Source organism: Sciurus carolinensis, chromosome 9 (genome assembly GCF_902686445.1).
Source record: "Sciurus carolinensis chromosome 9, mSciCar1.2, whole genome shotgun sequence".
In the NCBI taxonomy this organism is placed as follows: Eukaryota; Metazoa; Chordata; class Mammalia; order Rodentia; family Sciuridae; genus Sciurus; species Sciurus carolinensis.
Genome location: NC_062221.1, coordinates 18,105,964 through 18,129,212, shown reverse-complemented (window position 1 = coordinate 18,129,212; position 23,249 = coordinate 18,105,964). Strand labels below are relative to the sequence as shown.

The window sequence follows — 23,249 nt, the reverse complement described above, 5'->3', positions numbered from 1 at the left end:
GGGGGAAAGTGGGGGAGAGAGAGAATGCTGCCTCTCTTCTAAGAGCAAAGGAAAGAAGGCAAGAGAGGAAATACTGGGCACCTTTTCTGAGCTGAGCATATTTCATACATTTCTATTTCATGTTTAGAGCAATTCTGCAAGTGTGATTCTCTAACCAACCCCTCTTTACAAGTAAGATACAAAGGCCATGAGCGGAACTTGCCCAAGGTCATTCAGCTAGTCAGTAGGAGAGTATCCAGCACAGCAAATTAGTGGGGAATCTTTAAGAAGAATCCAAGTCTATCTTATATACCACTTTCCCACCTCAGAGGGGCCCATCCGTGGTCCACACAAGTGAAGAGGGAGCATTCTAGAATGATCTCCAAGGTGTCTCCCCTTTGAGAGGACTGGAAAGGAGAGGAGAATTGCGAATGTAAGCACTTTGCTTCTTAACCACAGACCAACCAGCATTTTATCCCGTGGTGACTTCAGTCACAGCCTCTTAGTAGCTTTTTAAAAATTGTGCCACGTGAGACCAGCTTATTCTGTAGGAGAGGGATTCCTGCCTCTTGCCGTCTTGGCTGTGCTTCCATTTACAAAGATGTCATTTGGTCAGAGGGTTTTTCTGAGTGGAAAAACATGCCCATCAGGAGAAGATTCAGCCTCAAGCCTTGCTGAATCGGGGTGTTCTCTGGACTCATTCTCCTGTTCTGGCCATGCTTGCTTTCTTCCTGAGCCCACACTTGTTCCAGAAGGGTCCTGTCCCTGGGCTTGGCCTGACCTCTTAGAGCAGTCCTCCTTCCTGGCCAAGAGTTGTCACTTAGCCCTCTACATTGTAAGGGCCAGCTCTGGCTGGCAGGTCATCTGGCTGTTGTTCAGAAATACCAGTGTCTAGCAAGTGCCCGTGCTATGCCAGTGCTGTGCCAGGCTCTGGGACAGAGAGAAACAAGATGCAGCCCCTGCCTCATGTGCATATGAACGTGTAGAGGATCCAAAGTGTGTTGGTGACCTTTGCACCAGGAACTACAGGGCTCCAAGCACAGGGTGGTGTCTCCCCTGGGAGGTGGCTCTGGGCCTGGGCCTGACCCAGGAAGGAGTGTGTACCCTCCCAGAAGCCTGGGTGTGTGTGGAGGGCACTCTGACCACAGGGCACACTGAGAGGACACAAAGCTGGTTGAGGGTGAGAGGACAGTATGAAGGGCTGTGGCACTGGTGTGCCTGGAGAGGTCACTGAGGGCAGCTTTAATTAAAGGTGACAGGCCTTAGATGTCCAGTGGAGGAGCCTGGACTTCACTAGAAGTGTTTGCAGCACAAGTGACCCAGCCTGGTGTGTTACCCAGTCTAACCCTGTTCCACCAAGTCCAAGTTAGAAGGAAGCCCCAGGTGGAAGGTAACCCCGATGACACAGTTCCCGGTGGCCTGTGGGGTTCAACCCCTGAGTGTAGGGTGCTCTAAAAAGAAGAGTGCCCTCAGCTGACCATGTCCTGCCAGCTGCCTTGGCAAGCAGAAAGTATTTTTGAGCAAGTCCCCAGGTGATTCTGCTGTGGGGGGTCTGAGCGCTGACTTGAAGGTTCAGTTCTTGTCCTCTCTTATATTTACTAGTGTGTTATCTCGACTTCCTTCAAGAAGAAAATCAATAGAAGTGATTTTACTTCCCCATGCCTTCCCACCCACTTAGTACTGTGGCTGGGCTGCCCCCAGAGGAGGGATGCTGACACCAGCAGACAGGTGTCACCCTGGCCCAGTGCCTCGGTGCAGCCGGGCGAGACGGCCACGGTTCATGAGGGGTGGTGAGGAGCTGATTCCATCGTCTGCCAACCTGAGATGGAGAAGAGGGTGGGAGCTGGCCTTCCCCCCCCCACCATTCCTGCCTCTCTCTGCCTTCCTCCCCTCTGGCCCCTTGGACCGCCATCGCTGTGGTGGATTTAGCCATGAGAGAACTCAGTTCATTGAAGCCACAACTCATGGCCGTCTTTGTAGCAAGATGGAGGAACCAGATTCTGGGGCTGCAGCCAGGGCCAGATCCAGTCCTGACCCAAAGGAGCTAAAATCAAACATTTTTAGGTGACTTGAACATTTTACTTTATGGGGAATATTTTACTATTGTCAAACTTTTCCAGTTTACCAATATTATACAGTCATTCCTCCATGTCCAAGGGAGATTGGTTCCAGAACACCCCAAGGATACCAAAATCCACAGCTGCTCAAGTCCCTTCTATAAAATGAGACAGTATTTGCATATAATTCATCCTCCCATATTCTTTAAATCATCTCTATATTCTATACTTAATACACAATATAAATGCTACATAAATAGTTATACTGTATTGTTCAGGGAAAAATGACAAAGAAAAATGCCTGTATGTATCCAGCATACATGTAGTTTTTAAAATATTTTCAACCCACAGTTGGTTCAATATGGATGCAGAATTCATGCATGAGTAGGTATGCCTGTGCATACCTGTTGTAGAAAGTGAAACACTGAGAAAACTAAAGGGCCTTGCAGTCGAACTCAGAGACAACCTTCTAAACCTCTCAAAGCCAAATCCACACCTGGATGGGTGGATTCATTGATGGGTACCTTCCTGGAAGTAGGATCATGTGTATTTGCTACTTTGAAGCCTAGCATTTTTCCCCCTTGTCTATACATACTACAACCTTTTTTTAGACTAGTAAATATCATCCTTTTTAATTGACTGCCTATTATTCCATTATATAGACAAACTTCTTCAATTCTCTTCTGCAACGTTTATTTCCATTCCCCTCCCCCATTCCCATCCTCTTTGCACACTTCCCTGGTTATCTCCTTAGAATAAAGTCTCGCGTGCTCACAGCTGTGGGAGAGGGCACGTCCATTTCCAATTCTGATATATTTATGCAAGTGTATCCTCTGCCCAGGCTAGACAGATTTATACTCTGACTGTATAAAAGCGAATACTTCCCCCACACTGGGGGGAAGTCCTAAATGTCAACATCAGGCTTCAGTGACTGCAAAGGATTCTGCAACCACTCTGGCCTGTAACCCCATGCAAATCAGGGTGGCCACAGAACCCACATTTGGGACTAACACCCTTTCTGTCTAAACCTAGAATTGAAGACTCTTTCAGAGATGAAAATAAAAATAGGAAACACCCAAGCCAGCTCTATGATCTAATAGATAAGGAAACTGTGGCTCGGTGAGGTCAGTGCCCTCCCCAAGTAGGGGTGTCCTGCGGGAACCCCAGTCCCTTATCCTCTGGGCCCGTTGCCTCCCTCTGTGAGACCGTAGGACACACTGTGGCTTTCCCCCTTCCCCTGGCACAGGGATTTTTCTCTTTTCTTCCACGGAAAGGTAGGATGGAGCTTCCTCTCCCTCTGTTCCAGCCAGTGTCCATGCCGCCAAGGAGGCCCTTACAGGAGGACCCGGCTTCTCCCTGGCAGGGTCCACAGCGAGCAGCCTAGACCCCTGGCAGCGGCTCCTGACGGTTCTTCAGGTGACACCTCCCTGCCAGCCTCTTCATCCTGGGGACTGTCAGCTCCCATCCTGTGACAGGTGTAGGTTTCCCTCCTGTTTTTCAGATTGCGCTTTCTTTTCCTGACTTCTCTCTTCCTTGACACTATTTCCAAAGGTCCAGCGGTAACTCCTCTGCAGTCACCTCTTCACATCAGTCCTTATCTGTTAAGGGGCCAGTTTGTTTTTGTTTATTTGTTTGTTTAGCTTTATTTATTTATTTATTTTGAGATGGGGTCTTGCTACGTTGCCCAGGCTGGTCTCAAACTTCTGCATTCAAGCGATCCTTCTGCCTTAGCCTCCTGAGTAGCTGGGACTACAAGCCTGCACCACCATGCCTGGCTTCCCATCGCCCGGCAGAATCCTGGCCCCTCCTTAGCTTAGGGGTTTTCACTTTGGCGATGTTTTGTGGGGGACCATGCTGTGCAGTGCAGGATGTGTAGAAGCATCTCTGGTCTCTGCTGATGGGATACCAGTGACACCCACTCAGTTGTGACATGCAAAAATACCCCCAGACCCTGCACGTATCTTCGAGGGCAGAATCGCCCCTGGTCAAGAATCACGGCCTTAACTGGACTCAGCGTCATCAAAATAAAACTCCCACCTGTGTCTCCCCTTCCTTTTCCTTAAATAAAACAGAGTTGGCCAGTTGCCCTAAGGTTCCAGCATGACCGTGTGTGGTGAAGGCCAAGGAAATGGGGAAAGGAACCAGAATTCAGATGGTTGGAGGGGGCCTCAGCGTCCCTGAGCACGGGTGTGCTGACTGATTTTGGCTTTTCCCTCTGAGCTCTGACGGCCTCAAATCCTCAGCTTAGCCTTCCAGTTGGTAAGTGATGTTCCAGTCGATCAAGACGATGTGAAAGGTGGACCTTTGTGTCACTCATGCTCTGACCAAAGCCCTTGTGTTTAGCTGTATAGTTCGAGGGCAAAGTTTGGTACTGAACTCCTTTAACACAAAAGCTCTTTAACAGGGCGTTTGGCTGTAATTGTTAAAGAAGAACAGTGGCACTGTGTACCCAAAATCAGGTCTGGCACATAGTTGGTGTTCAATAAATGGTGGCAGAATAAATCATTTGAATAATGATGGTCTCTACATGGTACAACGGAAGTGATACTCATTTTTTCTTTAACTTTCGTCATTTTGAACCCTTTCCATTTTGGGGAGTATTGGTTACTTTATAAGAAGGGAGGAAAACCCATGAATGTTTCCCCCTAATTCTGAAAGAAAAAAGGTCTCTGCTTTATCCCACATGTCTTGCCTCCCAGGTCTGACCTACCAGAAACATGGCAACCAGCGCCGTCCCCAGTGACAACCTCCCCACGTACAAGCTGGTGGTGGTCGGGGACGGGGGTGTGGGCAAGAGTGCCCTCACCATCCAGTTTTTCCAGAAGATCTTTGTGCCTGACTACGACCCCACCATTGAAGACTCCTACCTGAAACATACAGAGATTGACAATCAATGGGCCATCTTGGACGGTAAGACCTGGGTGGCAATCTGCTTGGGGTGGGGTGTTCGTTGGGGAGGATCGGAGAAATTTGACAAGTCTCAGTGGGACAAGATGGCTTCCTTCTTGCCATTATGGGGAGGTTGGTATAAGGCTATGTATGGTTTGCTGGGTGAATTCTGAACAGGCCAGACCTTCTTAGAGGCCTTGAAAAGCTTTGAGGAAATCAAAATATACCAGAATCGTACCAAGTCAGGAATGTCATGCTTGTTATTGCTTGCTTGATCAGAAGCTCTGATTAACAGTTACGGATGTCTCTAGTTAATAAAAAAGGGAAAGACAAATTATTTCTTAATAAGTATGTTCATTTGGTAATTGTCTTTTTGGGGAGGGATCTTGATCTGACATTGTGTTTCTCGTTTGTTCTAAATTGGTATTTCTCGAAGTGTGATGCGTGGAACTTATTAGAAATGCAAATTATCAGACTCCTGCTGGTTCAGAAATTCTGAGGGTGTGGCCAACAATCTGTTTTAACACACCACCCATGCAGTGCTGAATTTAGAGACCACTGCTGTAAATTCTTACTGATTATTAGTTCACTCTTACTGAGCCTCTTAAAGAAAGATGCATTAATCACAGAATGTTGGTCTAGGAGGGAGCTCCTAGGTATTTGATCTGCATGAATTTTTTTCTTAGTTCATAACTTATTTTCATTCCTTTACCAGTTTTTTTCAAAGACCAGAGTGTTTAACTTTGATGCAGTCCAGTATATCTGCTTATTATTTTATGAATTGTGCTTTGGGTATTGTGTCTAAGAAATCTTTGCCTGGGCTGGGGAGATAGCTCAGTGGGTAGAGTGTTTGCCTCACAAGCACAAGGCCCTGGGTTCAATCCCCAGCACCGCAAAGAAAAAAAAAGAAAGAAATCTTTGCCTGCCCCAAGGGCACAACCATTTTTCCTGTGTTATTTTTCCAGAAAAGTGTAATGGTTTTAGATTTTACATTGAGGCTCATGATCTATCCTGAGTTGATTTTTACATAAGGCTTAAGGATAGAAGAAAGTTCATTTTTCCATAAATGGTTATGTGGTCATTCCAGCACCATGTTTAGAAAGATTATCTTTTCCCCACTAAAATGCCTTTGTACTCTGGTGAAAATCTATTGTCCATATAATCTATTCCTTTGATCTGTTTGTCTTTACACCAGTACCACACTCTCTTGATCACTGGAGCTTTATAATGTGTCTTGAAGTCAGATAATGTTAAATCTCCAACTTTGTTCTTTTTCAAAATTGTTTTGGCTAGTCTAGGTCTTGAGTATTTCCATATGAATTTTAGAATTGTTCAAAATTCTGGAATTTGGGATTATGTTGAATCTGTATACTGATTTGAGAATTGACATCTTAACGTGTTGAGCCTTCTAACCCATGAACACACTATCACTCTTCTTTTATTTAGTTCTTTAATTTCATCAATTCTTTTAAAGTACTGAGTGCAAAGATCTTTTATGTATTTTATCAGATTTTTACCTACATTTGTATCGATGTTATTGTGAATGATTTTTAAATTTCATTTTCAGTTGTTTGCTGCTAGTATATATAAGTACAATTGATTGTTGTATGTTAATCTGATAGCTTGCAGATCGAGAAATTCATTTATTAGCTCTAGATAGTCATATGAGTGATAAAAGCAATTTTAATTTTGCCTTTCCAGTTTGGGATAGGTTTTTTTTTTCTTTTCTTGCCTTATTTCATTGACTAAACCCTCTAGTGCACTTTTGAACAGAAGCAAGAATAGACCCGCTTGTTTTGCTCTTGATCCTAAGGGGAAGCTTCCAGTCATTCCATGTTAAGTACAAATTAATTAAGCATTAGCTGAAGATCTGTTATAGATGCCCTTTGTTAGGTCAAGGAAATCCCTTTATATTCCTAGTTTGCGAAGGCTTTCCTTCAGGAACTTATATTGAATTTTATTGAATGTCTTTCTGGTGACTAGCAAGATAATCCTATGGTTTTTCCTCTTTCATTTGTTAACTTGGCAAATAACATTTTTTTCCCCTAGTATTAAACCAAATTTGCATTCCTGGGATAAATCCCCCTTGGTTATGATATGCTATCTTTTAATATATTTTGGACTTTGATTTGCTAAATTTTATTGAGAATTTTTATTTCTGTGTTCTCGAGGGATATTGGGCTGCATTTTTCTTGCAATGCCTGTCTGATTTTGGTATCAGAGTAATGCTGGCCTTATATAACAAGTTGGGAATTATCCCCTTTTCTTCAATTTTCTAGAAGAGTCTGAGCCAAATTGGTATTATTTCTTCTTTATGCACTGAGTAGACTTTGCCAACAAGGCCATCTGGATCTAGAGTTATCTTTGTGGGAAAGTTTTTAACTATAAATTAAATTTCTTTAGTAGATACAAGACTATGCAGATTATCTCTTTATTCTTCAATGAACTTTGGTAGTTTGTGACTTTGAAATTTTGTTTGTTTGTTTGTTGAGGTGCTGGGGATTAAACTTGGGGCCTCCCACATGCTAGTGCTCTACCACTGAGATACATCCCAACACCCCAAATTTATTAAATTCATCAGGTTATCAAATTTATTTGCATAAAGTTGTCATAATATTCTCTCATTATCTTTATAATATCTATGGCATCTGTAGTGATGTCAGCTCTCCCGTTCCTGATATTGGTAATTTGTGACTAATTTTTTTTCTCTGATCATGCTGGTTAGAGATTTATAAATATTATTGATTTTTCTCAAAGAACTAGTTTTTTCACTTATTGATTTTCTTATTTGGTTCCACTGATTTTCATTCTTATCCTCTTGCCTGCTTATTTTAGATTTAATTTTCTTGTTCTAATTTCTTCAAGTGCAAACTGATGTCATTGATTTGAGACATTTCTTCTTTTCTAAGCTGTTCATCTGGTGCTATAAATTTCTCCTAACTGTTCCTTTAACTGCATCCCATAAATTTTAATGTGTTTTATTTTCATTTTCATTCAGTCTGAATTCTTTCTAATTTATCTCCGAATTTTTTCCTTGACCCATAAATTATTCAGAAGTTTATTATTTAGTTTTCAAGCATTTTGGAATTTTCCAGAGATCTCTCTGTTCTTCCTCTTTAATTCCAGAGAACAGGCAGTGCATTATTTGAACTTATTGAGACATATCTTACTGCCTGTCTCAGTAAATGTTTCGTGTGTATGTGGAAAGAACTTGTATCCTGTCTCTGGGTGGAGTGTCTATGAATGTCAGTTAGACCAAACAGGCAGAAAATGTTGTCTAAGTCTTCTATATCTTCATTGATTTTCTGAATATTTTTCTATCAATTATTAAGAAGAGGGGTGTTGAATTTCAGTGTGTAATTGTGGATTTTCTTTTCAGTTCTATCAGTTTTGACTTATGTATGGTAACACTCTGTTAGTAAATAGATAAATGTTTAGGACTGGTATATCCTCTTGAAGAACTGACCCTTCAATTATTATAAAATGACTTTCACTATCCCTGCATTTTCGTCACTAAAAGTCCAATGCGCTATCCATTGTGCCACAGAGCCACCTTATCCCTGCATTTTCTTTCTTTCTTTTTTTTTTTTTTTTTGCAGTGCTGGGGATTGAACTATCCCTGCATTTTCTATCCCTGCAGTGCAACCTGGGAACTCTGAAGGCCATAAGCAAGGCATTCATAAAAGCCCTCGCTGATTGTAGATCCGTCTCTTAGGGAACACTTTGCTTCATTGCCCCATGTCTAGTATCCTGACAACCATTATTTCATATACTTTGCCTGTTTTTTTGGTTATTTGGGGTGAGAAGGTAAATCTGGTCCCTGTTACTCCATCTTGGCCAAAAGCAGAACCAAATCATTATTTTGAAAAAAAAACAATAACTTTGAGCCAGGTGTCATGATGCTTGCCTGTAATTCCAGTGACTCTGGAGGCTGAGGCAGGAAGATCACAAGTTTGAGGCCAGCCTCAGCAACTTAGAGAGACCCTAAATTTTTAAAATAAAAATTTAAAAAGTGAAAAGGTCTAGGGATGTACCTCAGGAGTAAAACATCCCTGGGATTCAATTCCCAGTACCAACCAAACAAACAAACAAACAAAAACAACTTTGTGAACATATTAAAAAACACTGAACTATGCACTTCAAGGAGGTGAACATTGTAGTATATGACTGTCTCAATTAAGAAAGCACCATCCTTCAGGGGCTTGCAGCTGGGACTTTGACCCGTTCTGCCAGGTTCCAAGCATGTTCTCACTTTGGGGACTTGGCATGTGGTGTTCTCTCTGTGCTGTATGTTCTTCCTGAAAAGATGCTCACTTCATTTAGGACTCAGCTTACATGTCACCTTATCCGTGAGATCCTCCCGGACCAAGCCATGTATACTAGTATCCACTCACCCTGTTGTTTCCATCTCCCTGCTCAACTCTGTTTTTCTTTATTCTGCCCTTTACTGTTGAATACATTCCATACTTATGAGTTTCTGTCTCTCTCCCAACTAAAATACAAAATTATGAGTGCAGGGACTTTATTTACTGCAATATCCCAGCATCTAGAATACTGCTTGGAATTAACCTGCAGAATGAACAAATGAATGAAGGAATCCTAAACAATATCTGTGTGGTCACAGGTTTGATGTGATAGCTTTATTATTTTTCTTCTATTCCCATTTATTTATATGCTGTGTGTATAACTATTAAAATTAAAAGTTTACATTTATGTACTTTCTAAAATAATTTCATTCACCACCTATTGGAAAAACTATACTTGGGATATACTGAATTAAATAAATGTAAACAAGTTTCTTTACTGCAGAACTTATAGCAACCTTTAATATAATAAATACATATTAGAAGCACATTGGTAGGATATATTGTCCTTAGGCCTCCCCAGAGGGGCTATTTTTTGGTAGAGCATTCTGGGCTATGCTCCATAGAAAACGTTCTGAAAAAAATATTACAAGATGCATTTAAGAGATTAACACTGCGTCGGGTACCTAATTGTAGCTCAGTCAATATTATTTTTCATTATAGCCGAATAAGCTTCTCTAACATTTTTCTAAGTAACTTTGGACGCTAGTTCCTGAGAAAAAGAATCTTCTTCAAGTGTGATTTTTAGATTTTGAGATAACATTTATAGCAGTACCAGGAGAGAAAGGGGAAACCTGGCCCTCACGCCGCCCTGGTAGCTTGAATTTGCTCCCCTCAGCCCGGCGCCCACCCGGGCCCTCCTCAGGAATAGATGCCGGAGTCCCAGATAAGCACCCTTCACTCCTCAGTAAGGTCTCCTGTTAAGAAAAGGAAGACAGCTGGGCGTGCTGGCATGTGGCCCTAAGAGACTGGAAGATCTTGAGTTTGAGCACCCCCACCCCCCAAAAAAAAGAAAAAGAAAAGGATGCTTGCAACATTTCTTCTACATATTAAGTATGGATTTTTAAAGCATGCCCTGTATTTTGAGAACTTGAATCAAATGAAGGTTGTACTTAGGCTTCAGTGCAACCAGGAACCTGTCTGGGGCCTGCCCTTACCCAGGTGGTTTGCAGCCCTGGGATGCGGAAGCCATCCAGTGCCCTGAATCCGCTTCCCTGAGGCCACCCGCCTGGGGAGGTGCCGGGCCTGGCGACGCCTTCAGTTGCCCTCTGCCCCACTGAGCACCCAGAGCTCTGGAATCTGTGCTTTCTCTTCTTCCAGACTCAGAGCAAAAACATGACAGTGTGATACTGACGGTGGTGACGGTGATCATGAGCAGGAGGAGGAGGATGGTTATCACGCCAATAGAGACGTCATGGGGTGATTGCCAAGTGGAAGGCCCGTGCTCAGCACACTCTTCTTTTAAAATTAGTGCATGCTATGCAGAATGACAGGTCTCCTTGTACATGCATAATAGCACACTTGATCTTTCTATCTCCCAGGACCCCCTTACTGTACTCCCATCCCCTTCCTTTTCTCTACTAGTCTCCCTTCTACCTTCATGTCACCTTTTTCTCCCCCGGGATTCTACGTATGAGAGAGAATATGTGACACTTGTCTTACTGAGTCTGGCTTCTTTTGATTAACATGATGCTCTCCAGTTCTTTTCTTATTTCTTGCAATATCATTTTTTATGACTGAATAGTACTCCAGTGTGTATATGTGTGTGTGTGTGCGTATGGAGTATTACTATATATAATATATATTATAGATATATTAGTGCATATATATAATGTATAAAGATCATATATATACATGTATATACATATAAATACATATATACATATATGTTATATAAAAAATGATACATGTATATATATCATCTTTTCTTTATATATATCATATATATGTAATATATATATATGTGCCTATATCGCCTTTTCTTTTTCTGCTCGTCTGTTGACAGGTACCCGGGCTGGTTCCTTACCTGGGCATTGTGAATTGTGCCATGGTAAACATGGGTGTGCAGGTGTCTCTGTCATATGCTGACTTCATTTCCTTCAGGCATCTGCAGAGGAGTGGTAGAGCCGGGTCGCAGGGTAATTCTCTTTTCAGTCTTCCCGAGGAACCTCCATACTGATTCCCATGGCGGCTTTGCTCACTTACATTTCCACCAACAGCGTATGAGTTCCTGTCCCCATGCCACATCCTCACCAGCATTTATTATTTTTTGTATTCTTGATGTTTGCTATTCTGCCTGGGATGAGATGAGAGAGCAATGTGGGTTTTTTAAAAAATATTTTTAGTAGTGGATGGACCCAACACCTTTATTTTATTGATCGATCTTTATGTGGTGCTGAGAGGATGGAACCCAGTGTCTCACACCTGTTAGGTGAGCGCTCTACCACTGAGCCACAGCCTCAGCCCCGCAGTGTGGTTTTGATTTGTATCTCATGGATAAAAATGTTGAACATTTTTTCACATAATTATTAACCTTTTGTCCTTTTTTTGAGAATAGTTCGTTCCATTAATTTGCTGGTTTACCGACTGGGTTATTTATTTCATTAGTGTTAAGTGTTTTGAATTCTTTATATATTCTGGATTTTAATCCTCTGTAGGAAGAGCCGCTGGCAAAGATTCTCCCATTCTGAAGGCTCTCTCTTCACTCCATTTCCTTTGCTGTGCAGAAACTTCTTAATCTGATGCCATCCCATTTGTTGATTCTCGATATTGTTTCCTAAGCCCTTGGAATCCTACTCAAGAAGTCATTACCTGTGCCTGTTTTTTGAAGTGTTTCCCGTATGTTTTCTTCTGGCAGTTTCAAACTTTCCTGCCTTATACTTAGGTCTTTGATCCATTTAGAATTGATTTTTGTACAGTGTGAGAGATTGGAATCTAGTTTCAATTTTTTGTTTTGTTTTGTTTTTGGTACTAAGGATCAATCAGGGCCTTGCACAAGCCAGGCAAGTGCTCTGCCATTTTTATTTTGAGAATGTGTCCCAAAAAGTTGCCTCGTCTGGCCTGGAACTTGTACCCTTCCTGCCTCAGCCTCCAGAGAGCTGTGGTCACAGGTGTGGACCGCTGCACCGCTGTTTCTGTCTTCTACGTGGACATGTAGTTTTCCCAGTACTGTTTGTTAGAGAGACTGCCTTTTCTCCCGCGTCTGTTTTGTCCTCTGTTCTATTCCAGTGGACTCCAGGTCTGTTTCTGTGTCAGTCCTGTGCTCTTTTTGTCACTGTGGCTTTGTTGGTAGTGTATTTTGAAATTGGATCTTGTAATACTTCCAGCCTTGCTTGTTTCGCTCAGAATCCCTTTGCCTATTCTGGGTCTTTTGTGCTTCCATATGAATTTTAGGATTTTTTTTTCTAGTTCCTTGAAGAATAGCCTGGTATGTTGACGGATCGCATTGACTCTGTAGTTCAGTTTCATCAGTGTGACCATTTTACCAGTATTAATTTGGCTGATCCATGAACACAGGAGGCCATTCCATCTTCTAGTGTCTTCTTCAGTTTCCTTCTTTAGCATTCCTGTGTTCATTGTAGAGGTCTTTCCCCTCCTTGGTTGGGTGTATTCCTGGATATTTTATACCTTTTTTGAAGTTTTTGCGAGTGGAATTGTTTTTCTGATTTCTTTTTTTTGTTGTGTTCTTATTTGTAAACTACTGATTGGCGAGCTATTGACTTTGTTAATTTTGTATCCTCTTTGCTAAAGTTCTTTATCAGATCTAAGAGTTTTCTGGTAGAATTTTAAAGGTTTTCTAAGTATAGAATCATATCTGTGAATAGGAATAATTTGACTTCCTCCTTTTCTGTTGGTATTTCTAGTTCCTTCTCTTGCCTAATTGCTCTGGCTAAACCTTCAAGTGGGTAGGAGTGGGGAGGGTGAGCAACCTTGTCTCATTCCTGATTTTGGAGGGAATGTTTTCATTTTTCTCCACTCAGTATGATGTTGGCTTTGAGTTTGTCAGATAGAGCTGTTATTATGTTGAGGTGAAATCCTTCTAGACCTACTTTCTTCAGGGATTTTATCATGAAGGAATGTTGAATTTTATTGAAGAATCTCAGCATCTATTGAGATGATTGTGTGATTTTTATCCTATGTGGTGTGTTATATTTATTGATTTGCATATGTTAGACCATCCTTGCAGTTCTGGAATGAAAAGAACTTGATCATTGTTGTTAGGGTTTAGAAATGAGGCATCCCCCAGAATCTCATGTGTGAGATAATGCAAGAATTTTCAGAGGTGAAATGGTTAGAGTACCTGTTGTGACCTAATCAATGGGTTAACACACCAATATGGATTACTGGGTGGTAACTGTAAGCAGGTGGGGTGGTCATGGGGGACATGCCTTTGGGGTTTAGTTTTGTCCCTGGTGAGCAGAGCTCTCTCTGCTTCTTTGTTACCATGTCCTGAGCTGTTTCCTTCTCCACACCCTTCCTTCATGATGTCCTGATTCACCTTGAACCCAGAACAAAGTCAGCCATCTATGAACTCAGACCTCGGAAACCATGAGCCCAAATAAAATTTTCCTTCTCTAAAATTATTCTTGTCAAGACTTTTGGTCACAGTGATTAAAAAGCTGACTAAAACCATGGTGGATGATTGTCTTACTGTGTTGTTGAATTTGGTTTGCATGAATTTTATGAAGGATTTTTGCATCTGTGTTCATCAAGGGTATTGGCCTGTTGTTTTCTTTCTTTCTTTTCTATTTTTGTTGGCACGTGCTCTCTCTTCACCTTTACGAGCACTGTGGTGGGAGCTATGTCATAGGCTTGTGTTGAATGTGAAGAAAGTAAAGCCACACATCCGACAGCCAGCAGTGGTCTGAACTCCCCTTTGTCTCCGAGACACGGTCAGTCTGGTTGTGTAGGGAGTCCCTTGCCCACATCACACAGTTGAGCAGGACCCTGGGAATGAGAGCTGAAATCCCAGGAGAAGGCACGAGGCTGGGTTATCAGGATCATCAGACAGGTCCCTGGCCCTTCATACTGTGGTCTCGCCTGTGACCTTCTGGGGCCAGGTGCTCCCCACTGCTCTGACCACACGTCAGATGCACGGGTGTTCTCCCTGGAGCCCCTGTGACTCCTGGCCCCACCCTCTGCCCCGCTAACCTCTGGAACCTTTCTTCCATCACCAGAGAGCAGCGGGGGCCCTGTGTCTCCAGTCCCGCTTCCCACCGAGTGGCTCTGGGGCCCACCCCTGCAGCCTCTTGTCCCCTGTCTCTCCAGCAAGGGCTTGGTGTTGGCAAAGAGCTAAAGCCTGGCTCTTCTCCGGGGCCCTCAGAAGCCAGGACATTTCCACCCTGGCTTCTGCCCAAACCCCACACACAAGTGCTGTTGTCTTCTCTGAGGGGCCTGGACCTGGCTTTTCCCCGAACACTTGAATCCACATTCTTTCTGGGGTCAGAGAGGAGAGGAGGCTCTTGGAAGAGCAGGGAGAGGAAGCAGAGCATTTATTGAGAGCTTTCTGCTGAGCTCGGGGCCATTCCAAGTGGGCACCTATGCTCAGCCCTACAGCCAGCTTCACACTGGCCACTTCCCTTGGGCCCCGAGTAAGAATGGGGTGCAAGCAGAGTGGCCTGCCCCTCCACACATCCTCCCCTTTGCCCCAGAGATGGTGTGGGAGGAATTTCTTCCTTTCCCTGCAGCAGTGAGAATGGCTGCTGGCCGGAGGTGACAGAATCACCCCTCTCCTGGTTGCATCAGTCATCCCTGCTCGGATGCTTCCAGTTGCCTGGAGCCCACTGGTCATCAGGGTGCCCGGGGCAGGACTCACTGGTAGGAAGCCCCCCTCACGGGGATGCCGGATCTCCTCTGGAACCCTCTTGCTGTTCAGCCCTCAGAGCTGGGATAGCAGATACTACTGGCCAGACTTTCCTTGAAGGCCACGCCTCACACTCAGTTGCAAGGTTTGCTTCGTTTCTTCTTTGTGTCAGTTCTGCTAGATTGAGGTCACTGAGATTCCATTGGCTCGTTTGCAGGTAAGCACAGCTGCTGTGCAGCTGGTGTGCACCAGTCCTACTGGGCTCGTTGATAAGATAGTGAAACCTCTGGAAAAATGCTCCTGCTGCCACCCTGAGCCCCAAGGGACCTTCCCCTGGGAAGCCAGACCACCTACCCCACACCTGTCCAGCAGTCCTCTGGTTAATGGAGCCCCTGCGGGTGAGGGAACCGAGACTCAGGTGAAGAAACAGATCACACAGCTGATTAGAGGCCCATTCCCTCTGCCCCCAAAGCCAGGGATCTTAATCCTGCTCTGTGCTTGCCCTAGCCTGGGAGCCAAAGGACCTGTCACCAGCCTCCCACCTGGGATCAGTGCATTAGGCTTGGACTCCATGATGGAGGTGTGAGTGTGAAGAAGTGGCTACCCCTGAAGCCCCGGCACAGCCTGGGCTCATTCCAAGCTTGTCATCACCCCACCCCAGCTGCTGTTCCTCCTCTGCTGCCAACAGTCAGGTCCCATCTCTTGCAGTGTCACTTTGGATCTTCACAGTGATGGCAGTTACAAGTCACGTGACCGTTCTGGGCCCAGCACACCAGCCTGACAGGTGGCTCTGAGATCTCGCCTGTCTGCCTGGTATTGGGTGATGTGCTGGGCTTTGAGCTTTGGTTTGGACTTTGAGGTTGTTCCTGTCATCTGTACTCACCAGACCTAGGCCTGGAAACTGGGGGCTTCTCCTCCCTTTAGGGAAAGACAGTCTCAGGACAAAGACCTTCCACCTTCATTGGTGGGCCCCCTATCCATGTGGGATATGTCCTCATAATTGTGGCAAAGAATAAGTGAAAAAATACAAATTGATGGCTTCTCTAGGAGAGGGACTCTGTCCTTTGCCACCATTGTGTCTCAGATCCAGCCCAGACTTTGTAACTTTTATATCTGTTGAGTGAGCCAGGGGCAGAGGCACCTTACAAGGTTATAATAAACCCCAATAGATGCTGCTATTGCTGTGGTTGCTCTAATATGATATATATTACTAACTACAAGGACTTTTAAGAATAGGCCCCATTGCCTATGCAGATGAAGGTCACTGACCCATGTCCTGTATCTGGAGAGGTTGGGAAGTAAGGCTTACACCCGACTTAGGGAGATCACTTCTTTCCTTGGTGGTGTATGGCTTGTACCCTGAGTGAATGTTAATTTACTCAACAAATACCTCTGAGCACTGCCGTGCACCTGGCTCTCTTTGGGTCTGGTAGGGTGCAGCAATTGGCAAAGCAGAGCCCCTGCTCTCAGGAAGCTCGGATACAGTGTGGGGTGCAGAGCGTAAAGATATGTGTATGGTGTCAGGTGGTGATAAATGTTGAGAAGGAGAAAGAGGCCAGAGATGGGAGGTGGGGAGGAAGGGGTGGCTGTCTTCTGTGGGCTGCTCAGAGAACGTCTGTCTGACCAGGTGATGGAGTGGAGACTGGAGAGAAAGCTCTACCTGTGTAGGGGCATGTCAAGGGCGAAGGCTGTGAGGTAGGGGTACTGGCCTGTTTGGGGAATAGCTGGGGAGGCTGGTAGGAGGCAGTGGATGGGAGGGATCTCACAGGACCTTGTAGGGAAATGAGAAGCCATGGAGGGTTTTAAGCAGAGGAAGGACAAGAACTGACTGATATCTTAAAGACTTGCTCTGGCTCTGGTGTGGAGGTCAGACCTTAGGGGATCCAGGGCAGAACCAGAGGGACCAGTGAAGAGGCTCCTGATGGTGGACCAGGAAGGAGCACCCCGTGGAGGAAGTGCTGAGAATGGGTAGGTTCTGAATGTCTGTTGAATGAGGAAGCCATGGGATTGTTGATGGAGCAGATGAGATGGAGTGGGGAGTGGAGAGAAAGGAGTCCAACCCACGCAGCTGGGAGAATAGAGTCATGTTCATTGAGATTGGGAAGACGGGTGAAAGGCAGGTTTGGGGAAATCAGGAGTCTCATTTTGGACACTTTACTTCTGAAATGCCTTTCACACGTACAAGCAAAAGTCAAGGCATTCGCTGGGTGTCTAAGCCTAAAGCAGGGGAGATGTGGGCTGCGGATGGGAATTTGGGAAGTAACATGGAATTCTATAAGGTGGGTCACCAAGAAGGGGAATATGGCTAGAGAAGGAAACACCAGGAATTAGGACCTGGGGAGAGGGAGACACAGAGCAGGACCTGGTCACTGCAGTGGGAGGATGACAGAGAGGGTGGGATCCACCGGAAGCTGATGTTTCACAAAAAGGGGACCATCAAGTATAGGACTGAGCTGTGCCTGTTGGATTTCGTGCCATGAAGGTCACTGGCAGCTTGACAAGGTCAGCTTTGGCAGAGTGGTGGGGAAAGAAAAGCTGATTAGAGCGGATTCGAGAGAGGGTGGGAGAGAGGACAGGCCGGCAAAGAGCATGGCCTTGAAGAGGAACAGAAAGTGGGGTGGGAGGTCGACGGGCAGGGCTTTCTTATTTTTAATCTTTTGGTTTTATTTTATTTAAGATGAAAGAAATTATAGCATGTTTACATGCTCTGGAAAATTAGCTGATAGAGAAAAGGATGCTACTGTGTGTGGATAGAGGAGCAGTAGCCATGTCCTTATGTGACTGGGGACAGGAGCGGGGGGGCCCCGGTGGCGGGTGGTCTTGGAGGGAGGAGCAGGCCATCCACTGTCAGTGAGAGGGTCGGGGGAGCGTGCACTTCAGAGAAAGGGAGATAGGCAGACATTTTTCTCACATAATTTGTCTACTGAGAGAATTCACACGTAAAAGTCACACGTGAAGTTCAGTGGCTTTTTAGTGTACTCCCAGGGTCCTGCAAGCAGAAGTCGCTGGTTGATTCATGAATCAGTAACCACTGAATCAACACTAATTCCTGGAGTTTTCATCACCTCCCACCCCCCATAAAAACCACCCCCACTTTTCCCTTCCCCAGTCCCCGCACCCTCTAAGTCATGCTCTGCCTTTGTGGATTTACCTATTCTGAACATTTCATATAAATAATCACACAACATGTGGCCTTTTGTGACTGGCTTCTTTCACTTAGCATAGTGTTTTTCTTTTTTTTTTATTTCCATATTTTTTATTGGTGCAATGTGCACATTGGTGGGATTCATCGTTAATATGTGTAGTGCACACAGTATAACAATATAATTTGGCCAATGTCATTCCCCAGTATTTCCCCTTTCTCTCCTCTCCTCCCTCCTCCTGGTCCTTTTCCTCTACTCTACTGATCTCCCTTCAGTTTTTATGAGATCCTCCCCCCGCATCCTCCCATACACACTTTTCTTTCCCTTTTACCTCTCTAGCTTCCACATATGAAAGAAAACTTGTGACCCTGGACTTTCCGAGCTTGGCTTATTTCGCTTAACATAATGTTCTCAAGTTCCATCCATTTTCCTGCAAATGATGTAATTTCATTTTTCTTCATGGCTGAATAAAACTCCATTGGGTATATACACCACTTTTCTTTGTTTATTCATCTGTTGGTGGACACTTACGCTGGTTCCACAGTTTTGGTGTTATGAATTGTAGTACAGTGTTTTTGAGATTTATCATGTTGTATATATCAAAATTCCATTTCTTTTTATGTGTGCTGTAGTATATGGGTGTACCATATTTTGTTTACTCTTTCATCATTTGATGGACATTTGGATTATTTCCACTTTTGGGCTCTGATGAATAATGTTGCTATGGATGTTCATGTGCAGGGTTGTGTTTGAGTGTAGGTTTTCTAGGTATGAAGGAGTGGAGTTTCAGGATCACGTGTTTAAGGTTTTGAGGAATTACCAAGCCATTTTCCAGAGTGACTGCACCATTTTACATTGCCACCAGCAATGCTTGTGGGCTCCACCACCTCCTCGGTGGGCCGCCTAGGGTGGAATCACGTGGAGTTTATCTCCTGATGGAGAATGGAGCTTGAAGAGAGCGAGGTTCGATGGACAATTGCTACGTGGTGTGTTCCCGTGACCAAAATACACAGCAAGAACAACTTAAAGGAGGAAAGGTTTATCTGAGCTCATGGTTTCAGAGATTTAGTCCACGATGGACTGACTCCATTGCTCTGGCCCCAGGTGAGGCAGCATGTCATGGCCAAAGGGTGTGGCAGAGGGAACTGGGGAGGGAGCCACAGGGAAGATGAACCCTTCCAGGGCATGTCCCCAGTGACCCACCACCTCCAGCCATGCCCCATCTGCCTATAGTTATCACCCAGCCAGTCCATTCAAACTAGGATGGACAAGCCAATCATCTGACCTCCAAACATCCCTGTGCTGACATAGGACAATACAGGAGGACACCTCATATCTGATGTATAACACATGCTCACCAGGAAATATAGGAGACTCACTGGAGAAGGATGTGTTTGGAATGGCTGGTTGCTCTGAAGGCTCTGGAAGTTAGTGCCAGAACTGCAAAGGGAACCAGCCTGCACAGCGTGGTCTCTCTCCTCCCAGGCACAGGTGGAGCCCAGAGGCAGGCGTGCATGGCGAGCATGTGGCATGACCGTCTGGGGTGGGTGCAGAAAGTGTGGCCTCTAGGCCTTCATGGTCATCTCTGCATCCTCAACCCTCTGTCCTGACTCCCTCCCTTTAGAGCTGATCCTCTTCGGGCGTCAGGGCACTGCTGCTGGCTTCCTGCTCAAAGCCAGGCTCGTGCCAGGGGCAGAGAGGCCTGGACTCAGACAGGCATGGGTTCTGGTCCTGCCCCGCTCTTACTAGCTGTGTGAGCCTGAGTGGCTCAGTGGCGTTGCCCTGCCTCCCTTTCTTCACCTGTGGGGGGGTGGCCTCCCAGAGTGGCTGTGAGGTGGAAATGGGTTTGGAGGCCACAGCCTGGCCTCCCCGCTGCCAGGCCTCTCCCAGGCTCCCACCTGTTCCTGAGCTCTGGTTACACTGCTGAGATCCCTGCCATGTTCTCTGCTCTTTCTTATTCTTCCCAGAGGGCAACCAACATCTGAGGGAGGGGGTGTTCCTGGCTCCTCTAAGAACCCCACAAAGCCTGGGGCCATCTTTCCAGAATGTTCACCCTCACATGCAACTTGCACCCTGACTCAGGGGGGCCATGGACCTCATGAAAACTTACCCCAAGGCCCCCTCACTCCACCCCCCATGCTGCAGTAGTGTGGCCCCTAGAACACGCATGCCTGGGGCCAGTGGCTGGCTCTTCTCCACTGCTGCTGCTGTCCTTAAGTGAGCGTGATGAGGGAGTTGGGGCCACTGCCAGAAGGAATCTTCCCCCATTGCTAGGAAGCCAGCTGGTGCCTCTATAGGACTTTTAGCTCCCTCTTCTGTAGAGTCCCCAGTGACCTGGCTTTCCATATCTTGCCAGCACTTTGGAGAAGTTGAAGCAAGTGACCCTTTTTCTGGGAACAGTGCTGGGTTGCCACAGCAGCCCTGCTGCAGGGCACCGACCCCTGCTCCACATGCGCCCTTGCCCAGAAAGGGAGCACAGAGGCAAATGGCCGGGAGGGGGCCCAGCAGGATCTGTGCTCCATAGGGGATGTTATCCGACCTGAATCCATTCCTTGGAAGGGCTCAGTCTTCCCCACCAACTCGCCTGTAGAACAGGCTCTTTTCATTGCTCAGTGGATCTAGGGATTAGCGAGAGCACTAAGCACATTATCCCTAGAAATTATCGTCTCTATTGTTTTAGATTCCAGAACCTTCCCCCTGAAGGTTGCATTGTAGAAGTTAGAAGGTCAGTGTTTAGTGATTTCCCTTACTGCTGGAGCGCGGCACCGTTTCAGCATGGTCTCAGCATTTCCTGTCCCATGCCCTGGATTTGTCTTGTCATGGTGCACAGTTTTTGAGCCCTCGTCGGGTGCTGAAGCTTCCAGGAGGGCCAGGGATATGAATGCCAGGCACCTACTCTCCAGGGCTTCACTGCTAGGTGGGGAGCTGAGCCAGGTGGTGAGGCTCAGGCAATAGAAAGCATTCGAAGATGGAGGTCAGAGGCGGAGCCTTCTCCTGAGGAGCAGAGATCAGTTGTGAGGAGCTGGAGGGTGAGCTGGAGGGTGGCTGGGGCAGCCCAGGGGAGGGGAACGGGCATTGAAGATGGAGGTCACAGGCTTGGCAAACGTGTAAAATTGAGACACAGCTTGGCTGGTTCTAGGTGGCTGGTCACACACCCTCTTGTTGGAGGAGGAGGAGGAGGAGGAGGAAGTCTTGGCAGTCCCATTAGGAACCCAGGCTGGTGCCTCTCCATGCTGGCTGCCAGCCTGCCTGGGACTTCATGCCGTGCCAGTGTGTGGGTCTCGGCTTCTGAAATCTAGCAGCCACCACTTCAGTCTTCCTGTGCAGTGGAGCTGGCTCCCTGGCCACCACCACCACCACCCCTGGGGAGGACTGGGGACTGGGGCAGGGCAGAGAGACCGGGTGCTACCTCTGAAATCTCCCTGCTCCCTCCACTCTGGCTGTATCTCTCTCTCTCTCTCTCTCTCTCTCTCTCTCTCACACACACACACACACACACACACACAGAGGCAGGAGCCCTCTTCTCCCACAGTGACTAACGCTGTGTGTCTCTGGAGTCCTCCTTCCTGCCATGAGGCGTGGGCACACAGGTGGAGCCCTCATGTCCTATCAGCATAGCTGCCATGGTCTTCGGCCTTCCCTAAGGAGCCGCGGAGGCGTGTGTGTGTGTGTGTGAGAAGCTGGGCGAGAGTTGGACCCCAACCCGGACTAGGGTCCAGCTCAGCCCCGCTCCTTCCCGGCTGCGCCTGCGTCTGCCACTCCCCCGTCCCCAGGGCCAAGAATAGCTTTCTGCCCTTGGTGCTCTCGTCAGTTTTATCTGCAATTATTGGCGTATTCAGGTCCTATGTTTTTTTTTTTTAATTTTGTTTTAGTTGTCATTGAATCTTTTATTTATTTGTATGTGGTGCAGAGTATCAAATCCAGGCTCATACATGCCAGGCAAGCGCTCTACCCCTGAGCCACAACCTCAGCCCCAGGTTTTATGTCTTCTCCAGCCAGTTTTGATTCTTTATATTTTCTTAAATCATCTCTTTCTTCTAGAAATGAAAATGTGTTGCTCTCAAACTGTTACTAGTTTTCTTTTATAATTAAATATATCTGTATCCATAGTCACACGCCTTTTCTCCTTCCAAATGCTTATTTTTCTTTTTTTTTTTTCTCTCTGACAAGAATTGCTCAAGATTTTTTAAATTGGATCTGTTAAAGAATTTTAGATATTTTAGATTCAACTACTTTTGATTTTTAGCTATCAACTACTTTCCCCCTCCTCCCTCTACTTTTATCGATTTTCTTGTTCTCTCCTTGGTTTTATTTTGCCTTTTCTAGCTTCCCAATTTGAGTGCTTAGTTAATTTTCAGGTTTTTTTTTTCTTCCAAAATGCATTTAAAGCTTTAATTTCCCTCTGAGAACCATTTTGGCCTCAAATCAGAGGTCTTATTACTGCCCATTGTCCTTCAATTACAAATTATTTGTAATTTCTGCTTTGCTTTTCTCTTTAACTGGAGAGTTATAGAACAGTATAGCTTTTAAATTTTCAAGTGAATGGATTATTTTATATTCTTGTTTCTATTGATAACAGATCATTAGTTGGTGGGGGGGCATTTGTTCTATCTTTAAGACAGACATGTTCAAGTTTCTCACAATGATTGACTCATGACTTTGGCACTTTTTGATGTTTGTATCTTTTCTCATTATACATTTGTCCTATTTAATGATTTAACCTTGAACTTAATTTTGCAACTGCATTTCTTTTGGTTAGCGTGTGGCAGGTATATTCTTTTTTTATCCTTCATTTCTCATTTTATCTGTGTCATTTTGCTTTCTATGGGTCTTTTGTAAGTAACAAACTTATTTTGTACTAAGAATCTGCTTTTGACAGGTGCGTTCAGCCCCATTTGTATTGTGATTGGATTTATTTCTGCCATCTTATTTCACATCTACTTTTTAACTATACGTGCTTATTTTTATTAGGTTTATTCTTGCCTTTTGTTGAGTTGGTTTCATTTACTTTGTT

General features: G+C 45.2%; 1 protein-coding gene across 4 annotated transcripts in view; it reads left to right on the top strand.

The window, feature by feature from the left end:
* Mras (muscle RAS oncogene homolog) overlaps window positions 1-23,249 on the top strand; it is a 53,771-nt gene that overhangs the window by 16,895 nt on the left and 13,627 nt on the right. For 3 of the 4 annotated variants that reach the window (XM_047565083.1, XM_047565081.1, XM_047565084.1), the window contains exon 2: window positions 4,736-4,946. In XM_047565083.1, the coding sequence (XP_047421039.1) occupies window positions 4,754-4,946 (193 nt within the window). In that variant the 5' untranslated portion in view covers window positions 4,736-4,753. Of the gene's footprint in view, window positions 1-4,140; window positions 4,296-4,735; window positions 4,947-23,249 lie in introns of those variants that run through there. The other variant, XM_047565082.1, reaches the window with a different exon arrangement.